Source organism: Natrix helvetica (assembly GCF_964273705.1).
Source record: "Natrix helvetica genome assembly, chromosome: 6".
NCBI classification, from domain to species: Eukaryota; Metazoa; Chordata; class Lepidosauria; order Squamata; family Natricidae; genus Natrix; species Natrix helvetica.
Genome location: NC_138553.1, coordinates 17,779,682 through 17,803,815, shown reverse-complemented (window position 1 = coordinate 17,803,815; position 24,134 = coordinate 17,779,682). Strand labels below are relative to the sequence as shown.

The following is a 24,134-nucleotide window of genomic DNA, read 5'->3' as shown; positions in this document are numbered from 1 at the left end:
CTAGTTGCATTATTATTTGAATTACAAGCTTTAGGTAAAATGGTCTATTCTAAACTCTTAACTAATTGTGTTCAGTATTTTCTAAGATAATATGCTGAGAGCTTATGTACCGGAGACAAATCCCTTGTGTATCCAATCTCACTGGGCCAATAAATGATTCTTCCTATTCTATTTAGTGTCATTTTATTTGATGGACAATTTGGACAAAAAATATATATGTAAGAATGCCTTGAAAAATGCAGCTAAGTTACTTATTGAAACATCAGTAGTTTCAGTTTCAAAACAAATACTGGGACAGGTGAGAAATGTGAATTTTATTATAACTTAGCTTTGAGATCTAATCTAACTGAAAAGACAGTATTTATATATTATCAAAAACAGCAGAAGCTTTATATATCCTATGCTTTCCAAGTAAGATATTACATATATTTTGCAATAACCAAATGCTGCCTTTGCTGCTTTCCCAGCTTGCTTTTGTTTAAAGCTTAGTTTTCTCTGAACCCTGTTTCTACCAAATTGTTATTCATCAACAGCAGTGCTGGGCCGTAGCCATAAATTGCATTTATATAATTAGAATCAGATGTTTAATCTGACATGCCCAGTCTGTAATAGTGGGGAGTGCAAATCATATGCTGGCAATTAAATATTTTTTGGATCTGCTTACTGTCCACAAGAACCAGAATTGCTAATGTCCACATCTTCCAAGGAGATTTGATATATTGCTTCCTACTTTCTAGAATACTGTTTCACAAAGCTATATTATAATTGTATTTACTTCATGCATTTATCCTTCTTAGACACTTCATTAATAAAGGATTGGAAAAAACAGTAGTAGTAGAAAAATTTGGGCTACACTTCTTTTTAAATAAATCTTAGCAACTACTTCTACCCTGTTTCCCTGAAAATAAGACCTCCCCGAATAATAAGCCCAATTGGGCTTTTGAGCCCATGCACTAAAATAAGCCCTCCCCCAAAATATTGCAACATAGCAGCAGCCACGAGGTGACCATGCTCGCCGCCTCCTGCACCTCAAAATTAAGACCTCCCCAAAAACAAGGCCAAGTGCTTATTTAGGGAGTCAAAAGAAAATAAGATCCTGTCTTATTCTCGGGGAAACAGAGTATCAGAGTGACAACTATTCAAAGCAATTAAAATACTTGCATTTACTGAAGCTTCACTCAACTGCCTTGACAAGTGATTACTAAAACTGACCATACTTTAAAAGGTAATTTATTGGTACAAAACTATCAACTTTACAGAATTATTTACAGTTATAAGCAACTCACAAATTGTCTGTGCATAATCTTCAGTTTATATAGGTTCAAACTGCAAACCATTTATCTTTGCAATGTTTGCTATGGAAGATGGGGTTTACATTGCTTTAGACCCAGAAAGTCTATTAAAGAAGAAATATTTCTGTAAAAGTTAGTGATCTGATCCAGCACTATAATATTAAAAAGTGCCTTGCCTTGACATACATTTCATACTTTCTATTGTATCAGGAATATTGAAAATTATAGAAATTGAACCAATAATAAGTATTGTGTAAAACATGTACGGGGAATGAAATGTTTTGGGAAACATTCCATCTTCTTCCCTGATAGAGAAGGGGTTTACTTGGAACATCTCAAAATTTAGCAGACCACCACCAGAAAGATGGATCAGTGTAATCTGAAGAAAGTTGTCATATGCCAGGCCTTCCAAAAGCGTTGTGTTGGCCCATCTCTAAGTAGTCATATCACTCCACTTGAATTGATTCAGAGCTGTTGTTAGTACTTGGGACTCCCTGTATCGATGTAATTTAGAACAACTTACTTCAGAAACAAACTGGGAATGAAATATTGCAATAAATATGAGCTTTGCCTTCAAAATTATCTTTCACATTACTTTTAGAGCGAGAGAGACTTTTATCATTGATGGGTTAACATGTTTAATCTGACCCATGTTCTTGTTTACTTTTGAAGATGCAATGGAAACTTCCAACATCCACATCACGGATCAATGCAAAGATTTTCAGGAACATACATGACCTATGCGATGAAAAATATTTAAATCCAGTTGGATGTTTCCCCCTTAACACCAATAACATTTAGATTTATATACCAGTTCACAGTGCTTTACATCCCTCTATAAGTGGTTTACAAAGACAGCCAATTTCCCCCAACAATCTGGGTCCTCATTTTACCCACCTCGGAAGATTGGAAGGCAGAGTCAACCTTGAGTCGAAGCGAATTGAACTGCTGGCAGCCAGCAGTCAGCAGAAGTAGCCTGCAGGACTGCATTCTAACCCACAGCTCTTAAAGGGAGGATCCAATCAGAAATTAATATAAACACAGTATTTCTTCTAAAGTTTCTCTAAAGCAGAATAATTTCCCCAGGGGTTAATTTGGGTATATCCTAAGAGTAATGGAATAATGTGTAATTGCTTGTTTGTGAGTTGATACTGCTATCAAGACACTTGTGTAAAACAAGTCTGAGTTTTGTGTGCTTGTGTGTGTTTATGGGGTAATGACTGGGCAAAGAGATACAATACTACAGTACGTCTAACTCATATACTAGTGCTATTCATTGAACTCTTGCCAGAATCCTGGCACAGCAGTAAATTTAAGACCACCTAGTTTCACAGATTTGCAAAGGCCACAAACAAGATTCAAACACAATTTTATTTTTCATGTGATTAACCTGTACGTGGATGTGAATTTCTGGAATAAATCTGAATGCATAGACACATTTAAGAGCAGTAAATGCAACTATGTTTCACTGTAAAATAAGGGCGGAACTCATATACTTTCGAACTTACCGAATATTAAAAATGTCCGGTCTCAAAGGATTTAGGTCAACTTCTTTTTAGCCTGTTACATTGACGCTATCAGGCAAAAATTGGTTTTCCACTAGTATGCATGGAAGAAAGCACTGTGCCTACTTCCTAATGGGCGCTGCTCAAAAGAAGCTAGAAATATTCATTTCAAACGCGACAGTTCATATGCTTCCTTTAAAAAGGAAAGAAAATATCTTGTGATGTGTTGTGCTTTAAAATAATAAAATATTCAGGGATCAGTATGCCATTGTTGATTTTGCTGGTCATAATAGAGAAGTCAAACAAATTGGCTGTATCACTGGTGGGTTTTTTTTTTTTAAAGGCAGTAATATGTTCTGGTGATCCAAGTTGATGTGATGGACAGCTGCCTTTACTTCAATGTTCTTTTTAAGATTATTAAGAGAGACATGATCTTTCATACTATTTCCACTTATTTTTTTAAAGCCTGGTATTTTAAGGGAACGGTCCCAGGTTTTTGGTCCCATCCAGAGGAACCTGGTGAATGGAAATTTCTTGCCAATTCTACTGTTCCTCAGCTGACTAATCAAATATTCCATATTTCTATAACGAAGAGAAAAGTTCAGTAATACCAGAAGTTTAAACCAACTATCTTTGAGCTTACATATCACATGTGTAAGAGGCAATATTTCTCCTGTACTGTTCATCTGCTTGAGATCAAGGACATGCAATTAAATTCATAATTAAATATTGCAGGGTCTGTCTTTCATGGTTAAAAACTTATATTGCAAAAGCAGCTGAAAAAGCTACATCACAATACTACACTGCTCATCCTATTCACAGGCAACTAATTTAACCAAACCAGGCACTGGGATTTTAACCTAGCTTTTCCCCCCTCAATTTTAACTTAATTCAGTCCCACATAAAACAAGGTTGTTTCTTTGCATCAGAAAACAGCTGGGGATAATGTTGATTAAATATTATTTGCTTTGCAAAGTATAGGATACTTTTCTGTCCATTGACAACTGAACCAAACTTCTTGATATAAGTAGACTTTGCATGCTGCGATACACATGGAATTTCATTAGTATATAACACCTAGCCCTTTTCAAGTCTCTTGTTTGTTCACCAAAGATGTGTTTCTCTAATCTCTGCAATAATTTGACTGGCTCGTTGCAGGGCCTGGGGGAAAAAAAAAGAAATCGTATACCAATTAGGGCAAAGGGCATCAACCCAGAAATGCTTCTTGTCAGGAAATAATGTACAACTCTTAGAACACCCTGAATGATTCTGCTCAATAATAGTACCCTGTTTCCTCCAAAATAAGACCCAACTGGAAAATAAGCCCTAATATGATTTTTCAGGATGCTCGTAATATAACCCCTACTCCAAAAATAAGACCCAGTTAAGATCGTCAATAAGATGGATGCATTTAGTGCTGTATTGTACTTGTAGAAAACAAGACCTAACCAGAAAATAAGCCCTAATTTGTCTTTTGAAGCAAAAATTAATATAAGATCCAGTCTTATTTTCAGGGAAACACCGTACCGCCATTTTTTAAAGGGAAAGGAGTATATTAAACATTGTAAAAGGATGGAAAGGCTTGAGCGCAAAGAATTGTGGTTCAGGTTTTTCCTATGATGTTACTGTATCTTTACTGACACCTCTAGAAAGAAGGAAAGATATTGAACATGGGGGAAGGAGGGAGACAGAGATGCTGGCTCTCAAAACTATTTTAGGTAGATTTGCCCTCTAGTATAGACTTTGCCCTCTATTATATATTCAAATGCTCAATTGGGTTATTTAGGTTACTTTAAAGAAGCTAATGCTAGAGGAGAGTTGATTTGTTTAATAAAAACTCAAGTAATTTGATCTCCATAAGCATTACGGTCCATAAATGCATTTTAACAGTAATTAAAGGTAATGGTAAAGGTTCCCCTTCCACATATGTGCTAGTCGTTCCCGACTCTAGGGGGCAGTACTCATCTCCGTTCAAAGCCGAAGAGCCAGCGCTGTCCGAAGACGTCTCCGTTGCCATGTGGCCGGCATAACTAAACGCCGAAGGAGCACGGAACAATATTACCTTCCCACCAAAGTGGTCCCTATTTTTTTTACTTGCATTTTTACATGCTTTCAAACTGCTAGGTTGGCAGAAGCTGGGACAAGTAACAGGAGCTCACTCAGTTATGTGGCGCTAGGGATTCAAACCGCCGAACTGCTGACCTTCTAATCGACAAGCTCAGCGTCTTAGCCACTGAGCCACCGTGTTCCTTCTAGCAGTAATTACTTCGCTATTATTGTCCTAACAACTCCAGTTCATGCTTATTTTAAAGTAAAAGTAAATAATAGAAATATAAATTACAAGAGCTAGGGAGACACATACATACATCCTGCATTGCAGAACATTTACAGGAAAAATTATAATCATAACTGAATCCACAATTTTGGTCATAAGTGATGATTGCATGAGCAGATCAGGTGACCATCCACAATTTTATGGCTTTTGTGACGCATTATGCAAACCCATTGCCAGAAACTAGAAGTAAATGCCAGTTTCCTGCAAAAATATCATACATTACAGTCATATGATACTGCAGACACTGGTAAATTTGGACTGGCTCCTAAATGCCCAAAATGCAATCATGTAAGGGGTGGGGTGGGGTGAGTGCAGATGTTGGAACTTTGAATCCAGGTCTTTAGTAGCTTTTTCGGGATCTATTGTAACTTTTAACAGTCGTAAGTCAAGGACTTCCTATAATAACTTTCATGGAGGTTCCTTTAGATTTGAAAATTATTCCAAGCATTCCCCCAGGGTAAAAAAGATTGGGAAAGCCTGCTTTAAACATTGGGCCAGGATTACAAAACGACTTTTCCCCTTTTCTGAAGTACCGAAGAATTTGTTTCTTTGCTCCCCCTTGTATCTAGAATGTATGTAGAGCGAAGCAAAATGTACGTATACAGATTTATGATGCTTCAGTTTTAAACCTTCAGCAAAAAGTTTGTGTACCTGTAACATGTCAGCTGCCTCCTTCCTGCGCTGAGCCATGTCCTCTGATTCAGTTAAAAGATCATCCAGCAATAAAGCTTTGTACAGCTGTCCAACTAGCTCACTCTGAAGAGTATCTTTCGCGTGGTTCACCAGAAAGTGCATCACTGCTTTTGGCACGCTGAAAGCAAACAGCAACAGTTCAAGCATACTACTATACCTTTCTGAAGATAAATTGCTTTAAGCTTAAGAAAAAACAGAGGGAAATCTCTCTTTAAATAGTTACATGTGGTTCTGTGACCCAAGAAGCGAACAATCAAAACACAAGAAAAGTCAGAGATGTCACCTGCACTATGGCCATTACAGTTTTGTGATCACACGATCAAAATTCAGGTACTTGGCAACTTGCCCACAATTATGATGTCGGAGTTTGCTTCAACTCCCCCCCAACCTGCTTATCTCTCTGCATTTCGGCCCTTTTGACTGCCCTGTGTTCCACCACCTGTGGTCCCATCTGATCTTCTCCATGATAAGGTGTGTCGTCATCAGGTTAGTAGCTGTCTTACCAGGTGTCAGGCCTGCAGCCAACTTTTCTTTTGGATCTTTGGCCTGCCACACTTTCTATTGTTCTACTATGCGTTTTCTATTGTGGGAAAATGGCGGGGGGGGGGGGGAATTGTACGAAGTTAGATGATATGTAGCAATAACAAAATTCTTTCTAGAAAGCCAAGGTCATCCTTTGTCTTTGCACCTCTGCACCTGAATTGGATGGGTGGAACTGCCAGCATGGCAGTAAAAGATTGGACCACGTGATGGACTTGTGGGTGTGGGGGCAAGATATTGAACTTTCAACTGGGTGGGGAAAACTGGGAAGCTTTCAGATTCGGGTTTTCCCAGATGTGTCCACATGGCTTTCTTAATAAATTGGAAGTTTGCCTCAGACTCTGATTTAATTTTGTATGTTATTTGAAACCCTGGCATCAGGCACATGGATTTGCAGAAATACTAAGCTAAAACCAACTATTGCTTAGCATAGTATAGAAATAAGCACATTCTTCAGATTACTTTCACACTATCACTTTATTGTTATGTTCATCCAGAGGGAGTACTGTATTGATATCCAAAGCATTACTGTCTTTGGGATAGTGTTATTATAAAACAAAAGTACTTAAAATATATTTTAAGTACACCTCATCAGCAGGGGAAGGAGGAAGATGGTGAAGGTCAGCTGGGGATAACAACATGGCCAAAAGAATGAGAGAGGGAGGGGATTAGATAGCCAAGTGGGGGGAGTTGAAGCAGAGGCAGGCATGACACTGCAGAAACATGAGATCCTTGCCTAAAGGTGTATTCCTTGCCTCACTCTTCCAACTTAGTCTACCATTTTATCTTTTATAAAACCAAATAAATGTTAAGAATTGTGCAGCAGTCCAGATCTGAGGCGCAAACTATGATCGGAGCTTGTCCTGGCATGCACATCCTACCAGCCAGGAACTTTTTAAAGCAAACACACATTTTTTTCTGGAATCCTATAAAAGCTGCAGAAGACAACTGTGTGAGCCAGAAAAAAACGGCAGTTGCTTTAAGAATCAATTTTTATCTATTCATTCAACGTACCTGGCCACTGAATCACTTAATGCCCTTTAAGTAAGAGCTTGTGCCCAGTACTAGCAACTGGCAGGCTGTAGAGTGAAGCGCCAGCCTCAAAGCAGGGCAAGGCTTCTGAGCCTCAAAACAAGCTCCATGAAGATTTTTAGAAGCTAAAACTGCCAGGAGGCTGCAGATAAGTACTTATTTTAAATGCCTGCTTGAGAAAAAAGTCAAAGGGTGGCAGGAATGTAAGTGCTCTCAAAATGTTTTCCTTGCTAACTCCCTCCTCCCCCAAAGATTGCCTTCTTCCTGCTTTTGAATCATTGTTTGCTTAAATTCTGAGTTGGTGTAAGGAAATAAAATGGAAGGAAACTAAAGGCCCACATTCAATTTAACCCAGTCTGCAGAAAAAGACTGCTATCAGAACATCTATGTCCGTGATGGCAAACCTATGGCACGAGTGTCACAGGTGGTATGTGGTGCCCCCTCTGCGGGCATGTGGCCCATTGCCCAGCTCGGTTCTACTGAGCCATCTGCTGGCCACCTGATTTTCAGGTCTCTGGCACTCATGCGGGAGACGCACGTCCATAGGAGGTGGCAGGGGGGGTCAGCAAGGCTTCAGCATGGCCTGCTGGGCCCAAAATGGCCAGGGGGGGTGCGCCATGCCCCATTTCTGGTTCCAAGGGGCTTCAGGGAGGACTGCTAGGCCCAAAACAAGGTGTGGAGGGGGGGGGTGTCACGTGCATGCACCGGGGGGAGGGGCAGAGGGTTCATGCAGGCATGCGCAGGAAGCAGGGCACATTGTATTATGGGTGTGGGCACACACACCCGTGCTGTCGCACATACACACGCGATTTCGGAATGCAAGGAGAAAATGGTTAGCCATCCCTGATCTATGTGATCATAGATGCAAACTTCAATTGTCACATTCAACTGTAAGCTTCTTAGGGTTTTAATATATCTTACCTGTCTTGAATGTTCTTCCTCACAATTAGGAAATAGGATTTGATGAGACGTTCTATCACTTCACAATCTCTTTGTTCCCGGGCTGAAAGCCTGCGTGCAACAGGAACAGGCTAGAAGGGGTGTAACAGGAAAACAAAAATCACAAATACATTGCATGTAATAGATAAAACAACATTGGTAAACAAATGCTAACAAATGTTTTAATAGGATACTGCTATTTATTATTGTTGTTGTTTGTTGCAAAGTCAGCCAGATGTTCAGACTGGATTTGGTCTTTTCGTCTATAGCAATAGCGCTTAGACTTATATACCGCTTCATAGTCCTTTTACAGCCCTCTCTTAGCGGTTTACAGAGTCAGCCTCTTGCCGCCAACAATCTGGGTCCTCGTTTTACTCACCTCGGAAGGATGGAAGGCTGAGCCAACCTTGAGGCGGTGAGATTTGAACTGCTGAACTGCAGCTAGCAGTCAGCTGAAGTAGCTTGCAGTACTACACTCTAATCACTGCGCCACCTCGCTCACCTATCGAATCCTTTCCAAGCATCTGGGATAGGCAGATGTATAGGCAGATGGTATGACAAACATCCTTGCAGGATGTCAGCTGTTCCAAGTAAAGCTACCTTTTGTGATTGACTGATGGGGAATTTGTCAAATCACATTTCTTTGTGACAAATTAGTATAATTGGTTCATAAAATTGCCAAATCAGAAAGAGTCAAGGCAATTTACGGCTTTAATCTGAGAAATAGTTCAAACGATGAGCTCTCTTCATTGTAATAGAATGCTGGTGATCAATAACTTATTCTTCTGTAGCTTTGCTCAGTCAGGTAGGCGCTTACCACATCTAGCAAGTTTACAGCATGGCCTTTTTGAGGGCTGGCGGGTAGAACGGTTACTGGTTTGGATTTTTCCTCTGCTAATATCTCTTCCGCCCTGGGTGTTTTCAGCATTCCTCTCCAATTGCCAGTTCCGGATTCTGGGATTGTTTCTCCGGCAGCAAGGGATGCCTAATTCGAGGAAAGATATAATATGCAAACTCAATTTCTTATTTACGAGACAAGTGCTTATCTGAACATTTCCTCCAATTTTGTTCAATGTATTCAATTTTCTTATTCCCATCACTAAGAATATAAGGCATATAGTCTTCCCACTATCCCTATTATTTTATCTTTTTAACTCTCTTGACAGGTAAACGTAACAGAGGTGTGCTTTATTTATTTATTTTATGGGCCTTATATGGCTTCTATCTCAAATAATGATTCTAGGCAGCCCACAACATCCATTAAAAAATAAGTAAAAGCAACAGTAACCCCCTCCCCCTAAGAAGTTGGACCAAACAGCCTCCCAATTGAAGTCCCATCCTAGGGTAATGTTTTAGGAAAAAACCAGGTCTTTATAGTCAGTTAATTTCTCCAGAAGAGTTACAAAAAGAAAAGTCTTATCTCCATTAACTTTGGTTCACCATTCAAATTTATATTGTCTCTGATAAGTTAGAAAGTATGATTTAACTTGAAAATGCACATACACAGATTTACACATACATGATTAACTTGACTTTAAGTGCAGGGTGTACACTTTTAGCAATCCCACGGTTTAATTCTGAAAACTCATTTCCATTCTTTGTTCCAAGTGTTAAACAGCTGATATCTAATTGATAAAACATCAACTTTTTTAAAAAATCTCCTACTCTTAATTTTTCATTAACTGCATAGATTTATAAGAATTTCTCAATCACTGCTTTTGAATTTATTATCTTTTCAACAGATTATGGTAGATAACCATCTCTTTTTAACTATCTGCTCAGATGTCTTATAAATCCTTCTAGTGTTTTTTACTGAATTAGTCTTAAATTCCTAAAAGGTATGTTTTTGTTCTTTAAAAGTTAAGAGCATTGACCGTTACAATTGGATACCCTAATACTTTACCCTATATATTCTTATAAATTGTCAATATTTGTAACAATATGATTCTTCAATTGCTGATAAAGGTGAACTGTTGTCTTAGGCATTAAAAAAAAATCTAAGATGATCTGATGCGTCTGATGCATTAGGTCCAAACTGAAAAACTAATGTTTTAACTGAATAAATTGCCACTTAGTATTTTTAGGCAACTCTTATTCAGAATTTCTTTAAAAACTATAATTAGCAATAAAATGATACAGGTTATTAGTCCAATTTTTCTTTTACAGATTTTACTTCTCATTTTTAAATAAGATTTATCCCAGAGAGTCAGCTTCTCACGACAGGAATCAGAATTAAATCTCTTTCCCAATAATATCCAAATGTAACTTGACTTAGGACCGTTTTTCACCCTTATGACCATTGCAACATCTCCATGGTCACATGATCAAAATTCAGGCACTTGACAATAGGCATGTGTTTATGACAGTTGCAGTGTCCTGGGGTCATGGGATCACCATGTGGAACCTTCCCAGCCAGCTCCCAAGGAGCAGAAGTCAAGGGGGGGGGGAAACCAGATTTGCTTAAGGACCATGTGATTCACTTAATGACTGCAGTAATTCACTTAACAAAGGAGATAAACACATCATAAAATGGGACAAAACTCAGTTAGCAACTGCCTTGCTTAGCAATGGATATTTTGGACTCAATTGTTGTTGTAGGTCAAGGGCTACCCATGTGGCCATCAAAACTTCATTCTGAGGTAAACACTGAGGTAAAAAGATAAAGATTCTTGAGTCAGAATCCACTTCTGGAGGCCTAGAGACATTCATGTAATTTTCTTGTCATCAATGTGGAAGTGGTTTCATATTCCAGGCTTCCTGTTTTGTTTTTTAACTTCCTAATTTACTGTATTCTTCAGAATATAAGACGTACTTTTTCCCCCCCAAAAAAGAGGGTGAAAATCTGGGTGTGTCATACACTGAATACAGCATTTTTGGCTTCCCGAAACCACGCTCCCAAAGTGCTCCTGGGGGCTGGGGAGGGCAAAAACGAGCAAAAAACAGGCCATTTTTTGCTTGTTTTTGCCCCCCCCCCCCCCCAGGAGCACTCTACAAGCCTCCTAAAAGCTACGCATGCCCTTTTTGGGGGCAAAAAACAGGCTGTTTTTTTGCTCGCTTTTGCACACACACACACAGCCCCCCAGGAGCACTTTGCAGGCCTCTCAAATTCTCTGTACATCCTGTTTTTCACAAACAAATGAGGCATGAAGAGGGTTTGGGAGGTCTGCAGAGTGCAAAAACCTTTTTTTAAATTGACCTCTTCAAAACCTTGGTGCGTCTTATACTCCAGTGCGTCTTACACTCCGAAAAATATGGTAGTCTGAAGCTCCATGTTTTTTTTTAATAACCGCCTAACCAAATATACTACTTCCTAGATCCAAACCTACTGTAGCCTTCATGCAACAAAGCCACTATACCCACTAAACAATCAGCGCTGCCTAGAACCCAAGATGAAACTTTTTACCTTAAGCCATTCAATAAACTAATACCTGAAGACACACAATCAACAATGAACAATGAACCATCACATCAGCTGTTTTTGAGAGCCATGCTCAACTGACCAAGGTACAGCACAAAATAACTAAGCATGCAATGCTTAGAAGAAAGAGAGACAGACCTTGCCATCAACCTCAGCAGAACCAGCAGCAGAAGTCTCCTGGGAAGAGGGTGCCATAGCACCAGGAGCCTTAATGGACTAAAAAAAGGCAAGAAGGGCAGAGAAGGATATCAGTATTGCTTGACAATACCTCGTGCATTAAATTTAATCAGGCACTTTTATCCCCTTACTCGCTGAATCTCTGAAATAAGAAGTACACTAAATAGTAATTTGGACCGCCTTTTTTTTTAAAAAAAGATGCTGTTTGGCACTTACAAAACCTTCTGTCAATTTTATGAAGAATATCACACACACACACACACACTCACCTTGTCCCGTAAGCCAAGAGAAGACATCTCTCTAGCTAACCTGTTCCGCCTTTGTTCCTTTAAGAGAAAAAAAAGTGGGATTAGAAATTAGCTAACAGGGGTTGCCACAAAGAAGAGGGAGTCAAGCTATTCTCCAAGGCACCTGAGGACAGATCAAGAAGCAATGGGTGGAAACTAACCAAGGAGAGAAGCAACTTAGAACTGAGGAGAAACTTCCTGACAGTTAGAACAATTAATCAGTGGAACAGCTTGCCTCCAGAAGTTGTGAATGCCCCAACACTGGAAGTCTTTAAGAAGATGTTGGATAGCCATTTGTCTGGAACGGTATAGGGTTTCCTGCCTAGGCAGGGGGTTGGACTAGAAGACCTCCAAGGTCCCTTCCAACTCTTACTATTGTATTGTATTGTATTGTAGCTGTCAAACAGCAATCAAATCCTGATTCTTAAGGCACCAGGATAGAAACCGGGAGACTCGAAGTTCTAGTCCTGCCTTAAACACGAAGCCAGATGATTGGCCTTGCAGCAGTCATTTCCTTCTAGCCCTAGGAAGACGACATTGGCTAACCATTCTGAAAACCTCGCCAAGAAAACTGCCGGGACTAGCCCTGGTACCATGTTTCCCCGAAAATAAGACAGGGTCTTCTTTTCTTTTGACCCCCCAAAATAAGCCCTTGGCCTTATTTTCGAGTAGGTCTTATTATTTTTGAGGTGCAGGAAGTGGCGAGCATGGTCACCTCATAGTTGCTGCTGTGTTGAAATATTTTCGGGGAGGGCTTATTTTAGCGCATGCGCTCAAAAGCCCAATTGGACTTATTATCCGGAGATGTCTTATTTTCGGGGAAACAGGGTGGTCTCCAGGAGTCCATACTGACTCAAAGGCACACACTTATCTAAGCCTGATTTTTGCAAACTCAGTAAGAGTTAAATATGAGTTAATAGCAAGCACAATAGTAATTAGGCTTATATATCCCCTGATAGTGCTTTACAGCACTATCTGAGCTGTTTATAATGTCAGCATATTGCCCCCAGCAATCTGGGTCCTCATTTTACCAATCTTAGAAGCAATAGCACTTGGACTTATATACTGCTTCACAGTGCTTTTACAGCCCTCTCTAAGCAATTTTACAGAGTCAGCCTATTGCCCCCAACAATTTGGGTCCTCATTTTACCCACCTTGGAAGGATGGAAGGCTGAGTCAACCTTGAGCCTGGTGAGATTAGATCTGCCAAATTGCAGGCTGCCAGCAGTCAGCAGAAGAATCCTGCAGTACTGCATTCTAACCACTGTGCCACCTCGGCTCTTGTAGGAGGCTTGTAGAAGGATGGAAGACTGAGTCAACCTTCAGCTGGTTAGTATCTAAATCCTGGTTGTCAGCAGAGTTAGCCTGCAATACTCCATTCTAACTAGTTAAAGATGAGTGCAGCAGCAGCTTCTCCTAATGAAAGGAATTCTTACAGCCTGTGCTACTTCCCAAAATTGGAGGCACAGATGTTTCTGTCATACAGGCAAGTTGATAATTTATGTTTCAGCTAACATTGCCAATCAGGCAAACGAAGACTCCATCCTCAGCAGTTGATATGAAAGTCAAGTAAGTTTAATAATATATCATAAATATTTGAGAAGATGAGATTTTTTCCTTTACCTCTATATTATTGTTTATTAGCCCACAAGCATCTGCAAAATCTGGATGCTTGGTGTTGATATAAGCCAACTCAATGGCTACTAAGTTGTGAACCTGGAAGAAAATAAAAGAGAAAAAAAATCAAAACTTTAATTCTAGTGAAAAACAGCAAAACTCAACTGGCATTGAACACTGCATCTAGAACAAAAATATTTTTTTCTAGCAAATTTTTCATATTAGTTTTCTGTAAGCTGCTTTTCTTTGTTTCAAAGGGATTTTATACCTCCCAAAATTTATGCCATGTGTATCATGTTTCAATACTTTGCAGGCTTTAATGTAGATACTTTTTTTAAATAAAACGGAAAGTCAAATTCTTATGAACATTTGATTCAGAATTAAGCTGTACATCTATCCCATGTACTGAATATAATGGAGTTCTTTACCATATCAGGATATAACAAACTGAAACTTAAGTCCTATGAAGGAAGCTTATTGTATGTACTTCTATCAGAAATTGTAGAAGTCACTTCCAAAACTGCTAATCACCAAAATATTTTTAGCAACAAACCCCACAGTGATTATCTTATAATATTTGTCTCATGTTTTCATGTAACCAAAAGTGTCACAAAACAAGAATCTCCACCCTGATTACCATTTCATTTGTAATTGGTAGCCTTCGGCGCAAAAGACTGGTCACAACCTCAACAATGGCATCATGGAGTTTAGGAAATCTCAGCAATTCCTGAATACAAGCAAAACAGCACAGGATTTCATTTGCTATAAATCAAAAACAGAATGGTCAAAATGAATGAACTAGAACATTTAGTTTCCAGAAGAAGCTGGTCTTCATAAATGATACAATATCCGTAAATCAGCAGAAACCACTGAGTGCACCCAGGACCTCTTCATCCCTTGGTTATGGACTTCATTTCAACAGCAAATCTAAAGGAATTTTTCGCTTGAGTTCCAGTTAGAGGAATCCATCCCTGTACACCGGTGCCAATTACTGTTCTCTAATAGCAGTAGGAATAGCACTTAGACTTATATACCGCTTTGCAGCCCCCTCTGAGCTGTTTACAGAGTCAGCCTATTGCCCCCAACAATCTGGGTTCTCATTTTACCCACCTCGGAAGGATGGGGGGCTGAGTCAACTTTGAGCCTGGTGAGATTCGAACTGCCAAATTGCAGTCAGCTGGCAGTCAACCGAAGTAGCCTGCTGTACTACACTCTAACCACTGCCCCACCATGGCTCATTATCTCAACAGAGTGGAACATAGAAGTATGACTCCCGAAATGCCCATCCTCTTACCCCTATAAAGTCAAGTGGCTCCACTCTTACTTGATGCACTCTTCATGCTTCCTTAAGCACATATTTAAGATAATGAGCCTTTTCCCATTGTGATGTTTGGACCAGTGATAGCTAACCTTTTCCGGACTGAGCGCCCAAAGCGCATGGCCAAACCCCCAAAATGCAATGGGTGCGCACACATGCATGCCCTGCCCCTGAGCATGCACGGCAGAGACCCAACGACCAGCTGGCTGGTGGGAGGCACACGTATGCACGGTGGAGCTGAACGACGGCTTGCGTGCCCACAGAAGGGGTGCTGAATGCCACCTGTGGCACATGTCATAGTTCGCCATCACGGTTTTGGACTATACTCTCTTGACTTTCAGCCAATGTTATCAACAACCAAACTGGCTGGCCATTATGGGATTTGTCCAGAATCATCTGGGGCACTACATTGTGTAAGAGATGGTGAAGCAAAGCATTTGCTTGCATGTCTATACTAAAAAGAACCCCCCCTGTGCCGCCCTGAGTCCTTTGGGAGAAGGGCGGCATATAAATCCAATAAACAAACAAACAAACAAGCAAGCAAGCAAGTATTCACACAGCCCACTAGAAGAATCTATTATTATTCCAACACCTGTTTGTTTATCTATTTTTTCCTTAATGAGAAGAGCTCTCCTTTATCTCCAAGGAGATTATAATTTACAGCCGTATTACTTGGATAGCTTTGGCAGAGATTTTCCAGCCTGCCCACATTGCGTCAAGCTCTGCCAGCAACAACTTCTACCCGCCAGCTGCTTCTTTTACCTGGGTGCTGTAATTGCTACAGTGTTGAATAATCCGCTGCATTTCCTCATGAACGAGTTCCACGCATCGCAAGCTGGGCTCTTCCAAGCGTTTGATTTGCCTCTTTACTAACAACTCAAATGAAACTTCAGGTATAAACAACGCAGGCCGGGGACCCTGTTCAAAAGGAAAGCAATTCGTTTATTTTTTTTATGATCACAAAAACACCATACTGTTATCACCCTACTGAATAGGCCAATGAAACATCGAGCAGATCATTCTATTATTAACACCACCACCACCACCACCCCGACCACAAAGTATCTGTTTTAACCAGAAAAAAGATCTCACTGAGTAGTTATAAAAGGATAATACCTACAGTAGCATTTCTAATGGCAGTCAAGATATCAATGGTGTTAAGGCCACCTAATGGGTCCACAGACTCTAAGGTGCGCCCGAAGGTTTCATGAAAAATGTAGCAAATTCTAGCCCCGCCACACCTAAAAGATGGGGAAAGAAACAGGAAACAAGTAAGCCAAACTGTATTATAGGTACAGGGAGTCCTCAACTTACAACAGTTCATTTAATGACCATTCAAAGCTATAACGGCACTGAAAAAAGTGACGTGATCGTTTTTCACACTTATGACTGTTGCACCATCCCCATGGTCACATGATCAAAATTCACGGCAACCCGTTTATATTTATGGCAGTCGCAGTGTTCCGGTGGGGGGAGGGGGGTTTCAGGTGATCACTTTTTGCGACCTTCTGACAAACAAAGTCAATGGGAAAGCCAGATTCACTTAGAAACTGTGTTATTAACTTAACAAATGCAATGATTTACTTAACCACCATGGCAAGAAAAGTCATAAAGTGGGGCAAAGTCACTTAACAAATGTTTTACTCAGCAACATAAATTTTGGGCTCAGTTGTGGTCGTAACACGGACTACCTGTACTTAATTTTTTGCAAGGACAACACCTTTCAAGTAAAGTTTTAAAAACTTTGTCAAAGTTTGTGCAGCACATCCAACCAGCACACAAGTAAATGAACTTCAGCAGGTTCAATTACATAAGAAAGTTCTTTATATACAATACCATACAGCAGAAGTCAGCATACAAAATCAGGTACACAGAAGCAATATTCATAGAAGCAAGTCATTACAGAGTAGAGAGATACAGAGGCCATATATTGCATAGAAGCTGCAAAGTTACAGAGGCCAAACTACCTTTTATATACAGTTCAGCAAGTCTAAGCCACGCCCAGACTCCAAACTGTCTCTTATGGCCCCATACAAACAAATACTATGTTTCAGTTTCCAAACAGTCCCCATTGGCTGACCTGTTACCATGTCTATCCAAATAGTCCCCATTGGCTGACCTGTTGCCATGTCTATTCCAGTCTATGAACATTCATACTCTGAAAAATTTACTAACCAGATAAGTACCCACTTCCCAACGATAATTGGGACCGGGAACTCTGTTGTACAACGACACAGTTGTAATGTCATATGACTGTACCAACTGTACCGACAACAATTCCAGCACTATCAGTTGCCATTGTTAGATCCATTCTGTGAAGTCACAGCGCCCCAGGCCACCTGACTGCCATCTGCAAGCTCTTGATGGCTTCCCCATGGAATTTGCCTCTCAAAAGCTGGCAGTGAAGATTGCAAATGGCGATTATGTGACCATCGGACGCTGAGACAGCCACAACTACGAGGACCAGTTGTACAGGCAATCCTCAACTTATGCACATAACAGAGTTTCCATCATATCATGATGATTGTAAGTCACGACCAACCTGTTTTTACATTTTTGGGGGGGATCATTAAACTAATATGGCTTAAATGCAAATAATTTTTCTGAGGATCACCAATTTTTTCTCGCGGACCACTGGTTGGTGACCACTGATCTAGAAGAGGTGTGCCAAACCCGCTTGCATTGCAGGCCATAGCGTGACGTCTCACAAATGTTTTTTGCCTTTGCGGAGCCGGGGTGGGTGTGGCCTGCGTGGGCCACGTGACCCATGGGGCACCAGTTTGACAGGCCTGATCTAGGAAGGCTATCACCTATAGCAAAATCTGTAACAGTTGCTTACAGTTCTGAGGTCTCTATGTATTTTGCTGTCCCTTCAATGGTGTTGCAATATTCAGTGGCAAATTTGGTAATAAGCTGCAATAATGTGGCACTCTTATCATCTACTGGTTCTCCATAACTGTTGAGCAGAGACTGGTACTGGGCAGCTAAAACATTGATTCTGGTTTTCAGCTCAGGTAAGCAATCTCTAATATGATGCATGAGTAACCTAAAAGCAAAGTTTGGAGAGCAGGAAAGAAACTGTTAGAAAGATGATTTAAGCAATCTATTCAAGTTTCCATTTCATATTCTGGCTATTAAACAAATGACGTTCTAGGAGCTGGGAATGCCAGCAGTTTTTGGTTGAAAAATATATACACTAACTGAGATTTTTGACCGAAAAACCTATGAATTTATCGTAGGCTAAAGTATTTCACTGAGATGTTCCAGAGCATTCAGCTATGCAAGTTACATTATTGATTAGTTTTATTTATTTAAAGTATTTTTAAATCTCCATATAGGATATTTAAATGCAATAACATATGATAAAAATAGATAACTGTAATAACAAAATGCACACTATAATAGTGATCAAAAGGCTGCCAGTGTGAATACTACTCTTTAAAACAATTCAAAGACAGTCCGTGTTTTCTTTCTAGGAAAAGGCTATTTCAAATCATGGGTGCTGAGATTATCAAGTGAGTATTTATAGGATGTGGTACAACTAGGAGAGTTTCTGAGGATGTACTAAGAAGCAAAAAACAATGAAACAGCACAATTGTGCAGAAGTAATGCTCGTAACCAGATGTGGGTGTGCAAAATAAGGAGGAATCAAATTAAAACTGGCAATTTGTTTACCTCACAAAGCTAATCCCATATATCAAATCAACCCATAATAAATGCCAGATTTTCAAGTGTTCCTGCATAAATGAGAATCAAAACTGCAAAAAAAAAAAATCTGCACTCAAAACATTCTTTTACTTCTGGACATGACTGATAAAAACTCTTCAAGATTTTCCCAGAACATTGTGTTCCTAGAATTGACACTTCCTGCATTCCTTATTATTACCCATCAGCAAAAGGGGGGGGGGGGGGAATCTCTAATAGGGGCCCGATGGGGGAATATCACTCTGGAGTTGGTTGATTGACTAATAGGAGCCACGGTAGCATAGTGGTTAGAATGCAGTATTGCAGGATAACTCCCTGCTCCCTGCCAGGAGTTTGATCCTAACCGGTTCAAATTTGACTCAGCCTTCCATCCTTTCGAGGTTGGTAAAATGTGGACCCAGATTGTTGGGGGTAAAAGGCTGACTCTGTAAACCACTTAGAAAGGGCTGTAAAAGCACTGTGAAGTGGTATGTAAGTAAGTGCTATTGCTACCGTTTCCCTGAAAATAAGACCTCCCCAGATAATGAGCCCAATCAGACTTTTGAGAGCATGCGCTAAAATAAGCCCTCCCCTGAAAATAAGCCCTCCCTGAAAATATTGAAACACAGCAGTAGCCATGAGGTGATCACGCTCACTGCCTCCTGCACCTCAAAAATAATAAGACCTCCCCGAAAATAAGGCCAAGCACTTATTTCAGGGGTCAAAAGAAAATAAGACCCTGTATTATTTTCGGGGGAACATGGTAATAGTGGTTCCCACCTCACCCCCTGTACATTCTCCTCGCTTTCTCCCAATCTTTCATTATAACTTGTATTTTATTGCAATTTTAATGGGATTTTACACATTTGTACATATATTTATAGTTTCATTTTAACGTTATAAACTGCCCAGTTACTTGTGGTGAAGTGGGAGAGCAAACAAATTTAATAAATAAAAAATAAGATAATAATAATAGGGAAAAAAATCAAGTTGCAACTTAAGATCAGAGCAACTCCCTGTACCTGTTAAGTGTTCTAGCTAGATACTTTGTCCCATTGCGGTTGGCTAAAGAGGGATACTTCTTCTGGAGAAAACCATATTCATCCCGAATTGAATCAGCCACACTCTTCTTAGTGTTGATATCCAGCTGACTCCTGCAAGTTAATGAGATTTTAAGTACTTAATGTGAATACTGTAATAAAAGACTTCACATCTTATTCATCACCAACGGGAATTGACCATTGCAGCATGTGATCTAGATCTTATATTCTTTTCCTGTTGATGGCCCATCAACAGAATTTTATATTTTGGGATTTATTTTGGATTTTTTGCTTTCCATAAAAAAGTGCAGCCACAATACCACTTCTACTGCTCTGCCTATATGATTGTCTGACAAGAGACAGACCTGGCATAGCAAGTGATGGCAAATCTTTTTGTCGTCACCTGCCAAAGGGATGTGCATGCGACAGTGTTTGTGTGTCCACACCCATAACGCAATGCGTGGCGACTCCCCCTTGCACATATTCATGCGACACACATGCACCCGCGCCCCGTTTTGGCCCTGCAGCCTCCTGGTACAAAAACTTGGGCCATGAGGGGGGAGTGCAGCACCCCAGTGCTTCTTCCCGCACCCACGCACATGACCGTGCATTTCCTGCATGCGCCCTGCCCCCCATTCATGCACGGCAGAGACCTGCAAATCAGCTGGTCAGCGGGAGGCACGCGCGCATGCGTAGTGGAGCTGAGCTGGGGCGATGGAGCCCAGAGGGCTCTACGTGCTGCCTTTGGCACACATACCATAAGTTCACCATCACAGATATATAGGGTCTGCAATGATGTCAAATCCTAGCTGTTCTTTCATTCATCTTATCTGCTATCACAATTTCCCATGCCTTTTCGTTAGGCCAGACATAGGAACACACTATAGATAAGAGAAGCGAGCGGGGTTTCCCAGCACTAAAGTATTGCTGACGAACCTTGACTCCCTCCCTCCCAGTGAATCACCATTTGGGTTCTCCAGGAAGGCCAAGTTGCCGCCTAACCCGTTAAATGTTGCCCATCTCTTTTTTGTATCAGAGGCAAAGGAACAGGCACTTCTAGGGATAAAAAGTGTGGGGGACAGGAAAAGCATGCCCTGTGTGCAGGGCAAGGACATATGTGTGGCCAGTTTCTTCAAGTTTGGAAAGGGGGAAGAGGTGAATGGTCTTTGCTATTTATTGTTATTTGTATTTTGGGACCCATCCTATATGTCTATCAAGATTCTCAGTCATCCAGGTCATGGTTGTCCCAAAGGTGCTTTTTCAAGAGGCAACTGGGCTTTCTTTGTTTTTCCTTGAAAGACATTTTGCTTCTCATCCAAAAAGCTTCTTCAGAGCTGAAGAAGTGTCTTGGATGAGAAGAGAAATGTCTTCAAAGAAAAACAAAGAAAGCCCAGTTGCCTCTTGAAAAAGCACCTTTGGGACATGCGTCTTACGGCTGTGCGTGTGTTTCCTGTTTCAAAATGACTGCAGAAAAGAAATATCTCCTAACCCCCAATTTACACAATATGAGAATTTGAGAATTTTAAGTTACCCACTATCTGCAATAGTTTTACTGAACCCTTATGGCAAAATGTGGGGAGGAATGTCTGGGATGTGTGGGAATAGAAAGAATTCTTTGGGAATCAAACTCTCGTACCACTCCACACTCACCTGTTGACCACACCAATGATGCCAAGCTTCACAGGTATTACTCTTCCCATAAGTATATCCATGGCATCTGTGCCAGCATCCATGAGATCCAGCTTTGTGATCACAGCAAGGGTACGCCGCCCTATCAGAGCGGCAGGAAAACTGTCATTTACATTAAGCTGGTCATGTATTTAACTTTTCAAGCCTAGGAAATATCTACCCAAAGTAAAAACAAAACAAAAAGGAAAGGAGAAAAAAAGGTGAAAAAGGTGCAAAGTTGCCCATTAAACAAGGCCATGCAGAAGGGAAAATCACTATTTAAAGATTGAGCCATTCTCTGATTTAATGCAAATTGAGAAATTACGCTTAGCTGCCTCACGCACAATACTAAGTCAGAGTTTTTCTGACTTATAGTTTCTTATAATCTGTCTAATGTACTCACTGCTGAATTGCTACCAATTGTTCTGCCAATAGGAATTGCCAAGGAAACTAGGAAACCTGAATGCATTGAACTGGGACCTTTTTGTCTTGATACTAGCTCAGTCTTGGGGAAGTACATTGTATATAAATTGTTTATCTTTATTAAACAAAGATATACTGTAATTCCTTTGTGTTACCATGAACAATATAAACAAAACGTTATTTCTCTCAAAGAAGTTTCAATAAAAAAGCTAATGATGATGATTTGCAGCACGTTTATATAGAGCAAAGCATCGAAACGAAATCTCTGTTGTTTTGCAGTACACTAAAACAAAACTGAAACATAACCAGAACATGGAAGCAGAAATAAATCCAAAAATTAAGAAATTAACAGCAGCATACATTTGCAAAGCAAAACACCTCAGCACCCGAGACAATTGTTCTAGGTTTCATAAACAAGGATTCACAAAGTGTAACAAGCTTCGGAGCTAAGCATTCCTCCTAGTCTGTTATTTATTCTATTCTGCTCCTAGGTACCATTCAGCATGTCAAACCTGGCTTGCATTTAGTGAGGGCTCAGAACTGGTGAACTCTAACCTGATACTATAGTTACTGTCAATAAAGTGAATAAAACAAGCAGGGAGCCATGGAGAAGAGTATTCTGCCTCCCTCACTTAATGTACAATTCTGCAGTAAGCCTTGAACAGTAACTGAATGCCTTCCCAGCTGCTCTTGGTAATTTATGGGACTTAGCCCTGCATATTGTCTGAAACCCTCCAATCAGATGATTCATTGACTCATTCCAATGGAGCATATGAATTTTCTAAGAACAGATGTTATGACAAGGTGACATCAACTGGGCTTTAAAATACTATTTCCTGGAGATAGACAGACTATCTGGAATACACGTTTGATACTTACCATCTGGATCTACCTCCCGGGCTATTTTCAGTGCCTCAGAGGTGGCCATGTCTGTGTTGGCAGCAGTGACTGCCAGAATAATTGAATTGGGGTTACTAATGAAGCGAATGATTAGTTCTCGGATCTGAAGTTCAATATCTTTTGGCTGATCACCTATGGGTACCTAGGAGGTGGAAAAAAATTAAACCAACTTGAGTAGGAAGAATCCCTATGAATCTTTTTCTTTAAAGTCACATAAGAAACTCAGAAGTGTTTGTTTAAACTCCCCAAGTCAACTAGTATAGCTGCAAAGATAAAAGTTACACTTCAAGGAATGAGGAGGATGCCCATTGGGGAAATGAATGCAAGATAACTATTTGAAAAGATCTGTGGTGTTCTTCTAACTCATTCAAGAATCGAACTTTTTTTTAAACTTGTAATCCAAAAAAGATACAAAAAGAAACAAAGAAAATTGCAACAATAACACTGCTACTTGGAGGCTGGAGGTTTGTGTATTGGAAACGAAACACTCTTACTTTTCTTACTGATTATCCTGGCTTGGCACTCCAAGGTCTCACTGCTTGTTTATAGAGAATGATAAAAAGAAAAGCATACAGATGTCCCTTTGAAATATATCTTTAACCAGAGAAAGGTAAAAATAAAACGTTATTGTGAATCTATGCTTAATCTTGTTAAAACCTTCCAAGCTAGAGCAGTAGTGTTTGTTAGCTGGAGATAATGGCACAATTTCAACAGCAGAAAGAAATTTTAAGTCTGCAAAAGATATTCTCAGAAATACAGAAATTATCAAACACACATGAGAGGACAGAGAAGAAGTTGGAAGACTTGGAGCATCTAACAGCAAAATATGATGAAGAAGTTGGAGATGTTTATCAAGTGGAAAAAGTAGTGGTTAAAATGCTAAAAATCAAAGAGGAAAATGAGTATAAAGAAATTAAAATTGCTGATATTTATGGTGATTGGTTTTTCTCTGAAAATTGAAAGAGTGGAATACTGAAAGAGGAATTAAATGGAGGGGAAATCTACCCCAGATGGCAAGATACAGAAGGGAAAAAAAGAATTTATGGATTTAAAGAGAGAAATTTTATTAGCAATATCATTGATAACACTACCAACAATCAAAGATAAGCTGATTAAGGAAACAGAAGAAGGGCATCGAAATTACATGAGAGATTTTATAAGCAAGGAGTTGCTAAGAGAAGTCCAAAGTTGATTGAGGAGATGATTAGAGGACTGACACCACAAATAGCAGAAGATATGAGACTGTTTTGCTACTGGAAAGATAAA

The 24,134-nt window shown here is 40.0% G+C and overlaps 1 protein-coding gene across 2 annotated transcripts in view; it reads right to left on the bottom strand.

Moving 5' to 3' along the window:
* Positions 1 to 2,644: 2,644 nt before the first annotated feature.
* Positions 2,645 to 24,134, bottom strand: part of DNM1L (dynamin 1 like) — a 56,784-nt gene continuing 35,294 nt past the window's right edge. Inside the window, exons 6-19 of one of the 2 annotated variants that reach the window (XM_081956639.1) lie at positions 22,848 to 23,010; positions 21,528 to 21,648; positions 19,860 to 19,991; positions 17,993 to 18,199; positions 16,274 to 16,394; positions 15,916 to 16,071; positions 14,473 to 14,562; positions 13,842 to 13,934; positions 12,201 to 12,257; positions 11,893 to 11,970; positions 9,154 to 9,321; positions 8,319 to 8,428; positions 5,784 to 5,943; positions 2,645 to 3,958 (exon numbers count right to left, since the gene is read on the bottom strand). In XM_081956639.1, the coding sequence (XP_081812765.1) occupies positions 3,902 to 3,958; positions 5,784 to 5,943; positions 8,319 to 8,428; positions 9,154 to 9,321; positions 11,893 to 11,970; positions 12,201 to 12,257; positions 13,842 to 13,934; positions 14,473 to 14,562; positions 15,916 to 16,071; positions 16,274 to 16,394; positions 17,993 to 18,199; positions 19,860 to 19,991; positions 21,528 to 21,648; positions 22,848 to 23,010 (1,713 nt within the window). In that variant the 3' untranslated portion in view covers positions 2,645 to 3,901. The remainder of the gene's footprint in view (positions 3,959 to 5,783; positions 5,944 to 8,318; positions 8,429 to 9,153; positions 9,322 to 11,892; positions 11,971 to 12,200; positions 12,258 to 13,841; positions 13,935 to 14,472; positions 14,563 to 15,915; positions 16,072 to 16,273; positions 16,395 to 17,992; positions 18,200 to 19,859; positions 19,992 to 21,527; positions 21,649 to 22,847; positions 23,011 to 24,134) is intronic. The other variant, XM_081956640.1, reaches the window with a different exon arrangement.